This window comes from Galeopterus variegatus, unplaced genomic scaffold, assembly GCF_000696425.1.
Source record: "Galeopterus variegatus unplaced genomic scaffold, G_variegatus-3.0.2 Scaffold9605, whole genome shotgun sequence".
Lineage (NCBI taxonomy): Eukaryota > Metazoa > Chordata > Mammalia > Dermoptera > Cynocephalidae > Galeopterus > Galeopterus variegatus.
The window spans coordinates 1-3303 of NW_007735716.1; the positions used below are offsets into that span (position 1 = coordinate 1).

General features: G+C 39.2%; 1 protein-coding gene across 1 annotated transcript; it reads right to left on the minus strand.

The window, feature by feature from the left end:
- Positions 1-2227: 2227 nt before the first annotated feature.
- On the minus strand, positions 2228-3172 carry LOC103609426 (olfactory receptor 11H7). Its single transcript, XM_008593751.1, has one exon. The coding sequence runs from the start codon at positions 3170-3172 to the stop codon at positions 2228-2230; it is 945 nt and encodes a 314-aa protein (XP_008591973.1).
- Between the last annotated feature and the right edge of the window lie 131 nt (positions 3173-3303).

The following is a 3303-nucleotide window of genomic DNA, read 5'->3' on the forward strand; positions in this document are numbered from 1 at the left end:
TATAAAAACAGATAAGTTTGATAAATATTTAAAAATTTGAACAATGGCTTTGTGACTAAAATATTCTAGTGAGGGTTGATTCAAGAACTACCTCATTTATCCAATTTTACAAACTGTTCCTTTCCCTGTATGCTTATGAGTCAGGTATCATGTTAGGTGCTGGGGATAAAAAAAGGTATTCTCCTGTCCTCAAAGAGCCTATAGCCTAGGGGAAGAGACACAGACACATAACAAACTTACCTCAAAGAGTCAAAAATTACAATGATTGAAACAAGACTTGGTGTAGATGCATCAAGGAGGGACACAGCTTGGAAGTTCAGCTTGGGAATACAAGAAATGCTTTCTGGTAGAAATGATTTCTGAGTTGAATATTAATGAAAGGATAGATGTTTGACAGGTGAAGCTACATATTTAACATCTAGTAAGTTGCAGCAGTAGGATCCTTGTGAGTTATTGAGTTTATACAAACTGTTTTAGGTACATCTTTTGGCTAGTGAGTTTAGCTGAGTCACTGAAATATTAGAAGGCAAAGCTGTGATGGATAGTTCAACCATATCTTTAGTACCATCCTAAGCAGAACTTCTGATTCTTTTCTCCATTCTTTTTAGGCCCCTATACCCAGGCTGAAGCATAGTGTTCTCCAGTTGCCCAAGGTGACTTTCAAGGAGGTACCACTTGGTCTTTAAGGTAAGGGTTTTCTTCCTGTCTTAGGCTACAGCAATGTTTAAACATTTGTACTTGTAACTATTTTATTAGATGATTCGGATTTGGTAGTGTATAAACATAAAGGAACTTTATTTTTTCTCATGATGTCTGTTTTAAACACATTCTGATATTCTATTTGTTTCCATCAATGAATATCTTGAGCCAATATGATAGCTTTTATGATTACTTTTAGTAGTAACACATGATCTCCTTATCCAGATATTGGAAAGTACATTACAGTCTAAAACCAAAATTTTAATTTTTTTAGTCCAAATTAAAGCTTACTCCTCCAAACTAGCTCTAATTCAGGCTTGATCTGCTTTCTTTCCCTCTGACCTTTCACTCCTCCTTTCCTACATTAATTTGCTGCCTCTTGTTACTCTAGGTTTGAGGTGGGGGAGAAATAAAGACAGAAAGGCTGTTCCTTAACTGGTATAGGTGTTATCAGGTATTGTTATCTTACAGGTTTACAAAAGGCTCAATGTTGATTTTTTTCTCTTGTGAAATATATATAAATATAAATATAAGTAAATAAATAAATGCATGTGTATATTTTCCAGTGGGCTCTCCAAACTTCAGTTCCCTGTTGTGGGAAATGCTGTACTGGCTGGCTACTTATGGCTTCTTTTATCCCTAGATTCTGGTGACCCACTCCATATAGACTCACTTTTGGGACTACCTTACTTCTTCAAGTAGTTTTGGGTGGGCTCCCTTTCAAAATGGTCCAAGTTGGTTACCTTTCATGGAGCCTAAGTAGGTCAAATGTGGATATTCTATATTTGCTCCATTATGGGTATAAATTTAGTTTGCTCCTGCCATAGCCTATCTCTTCATTCTCTGCTCTCAGAACCAGCTCTTTCAGAGTCTCTACATTTTTCCAGGTATGAATAAGGGGCAGTGCAGGTGTCCCTCAAACTCCAGGGAACAAGGTCAAACCCTCTGAGTAGTTCTCCTGATGTACCCCTCACTTCACTTAGGGGGACTGCACACTAGCAACACTTAGCAAAGGTGTTCTTGCTCATGGCTTCAGTCTAATTTCCAGCCTCCCCTTGCACACTGTTGAAGAGGATGATGAACTAGAATTGTGAAACTGGATTCACAGTCTCTTAGTGTATTTAATAATGATGTGTTGCCAGAAATCCAGGACAGCAGGTATATTGTTATGTATCTTTTTAAAGAAGTGATAGACAATCACATGAGCAAATAATCAATTTGACCATACCTCCTAACAATGTTGTGTGGACAGAGATTGCACACTGAAAAAGCCCATACCTCCCTGGAAGTAGATACTAAGATTTTTAAAAGTTATTTTTACCATGCATTGGGAGCCAATACCTTCCCATGAAACACATTTCTGAAACTAGAAGCTCATCAAAATATGGTTAGATACATGATGAGTTTTGCTTTGCACAAAAGAACTGTGATAGCTATGAATAAAGTCAAGTCAGTTTGTATTGAAAGAAGAGGATTATTTTTCTACTTGCAGAAAGAGAGATACAAATATTGGGTTATTCAAAACTGTTCACAAACTTTGGATAGTTTGCATTCCACGAAAGACATGATGGAGGGCATATTTCATGTCCTTATTGCGCAGGCTATAAATAAAGGGGTTTAAGACTGGCGTTACCACAGAATATATCAGTGTGATGATTTTATGCATAGCAACTGAGTTGACAGATGTGGGACTCACATACATCACCATTATGGTTCCATAGAACAGAGACACCACAACCAAGTGGGATCCACAGGTAGAGAAGGCCTTTTGCCGTCCAGCTGAAGAAGACACCTGAAGCACAGTTCTGAGCACCAGGGTATAGGACCCAAGGATGTACAAAATGGTGAGAATGATGATAAGAGAGCTCACAGAATAGAATACATGTTCTATGATGTGTGTGGGAGCACAGGACAATGACATAAGTGGGTCGACATCACATAGAAAGTGATCAATGATGTTGGGACCACAGAAGGGTAGTTGAGACATAAGGAAAATGGGAATTGAATATCCAAGGAAACCAATGAGCCAACAAACAGATACCAAAATGCCACAGAACTGACCTGTCATGATGGAAGGATAGTGCAGTGGGTGGCAGATGGCTAGGTACCGATCATAAGCCACGACACAGAGGAAGAAACATTCCGTTGTGCCCAGGGAAAAGAAGAAGTAGAACTGAGTAAAGCAGCCAAAGAAGGATATGGTCTTAGTTTTGGAAAGAAAGTTGTCCAGTATGTTGGGAACTGTGCAGGTCACATACCAGATCTCTAGGAAGGAGAAGTTGGCCAGGAGTATGTACATAGGGGTATGGAGTCGGTGATCCCAACTCACTGCACAGATGATGGCCACATTCCCAGTCACAGTCAAGATGTAGACCAACAAAATCACTGAGAAAAGCATGATCTGAATTTTCCAGGGACCAGGGAAGCCCAACAAGATAAACTGCGTAACCGTAGATACCCCTGACTTATTCATGGACTCTAGACTGTGGAAAAAGAGAGAAAGGATTGACAGATAATGACAATTTACTTTGCTGCTGAGGCATCTTGAGGTTTTTCTTGGAACAGGGAGTTTGACTCGGCAGGCAAGTGTATTGGATATTCTAA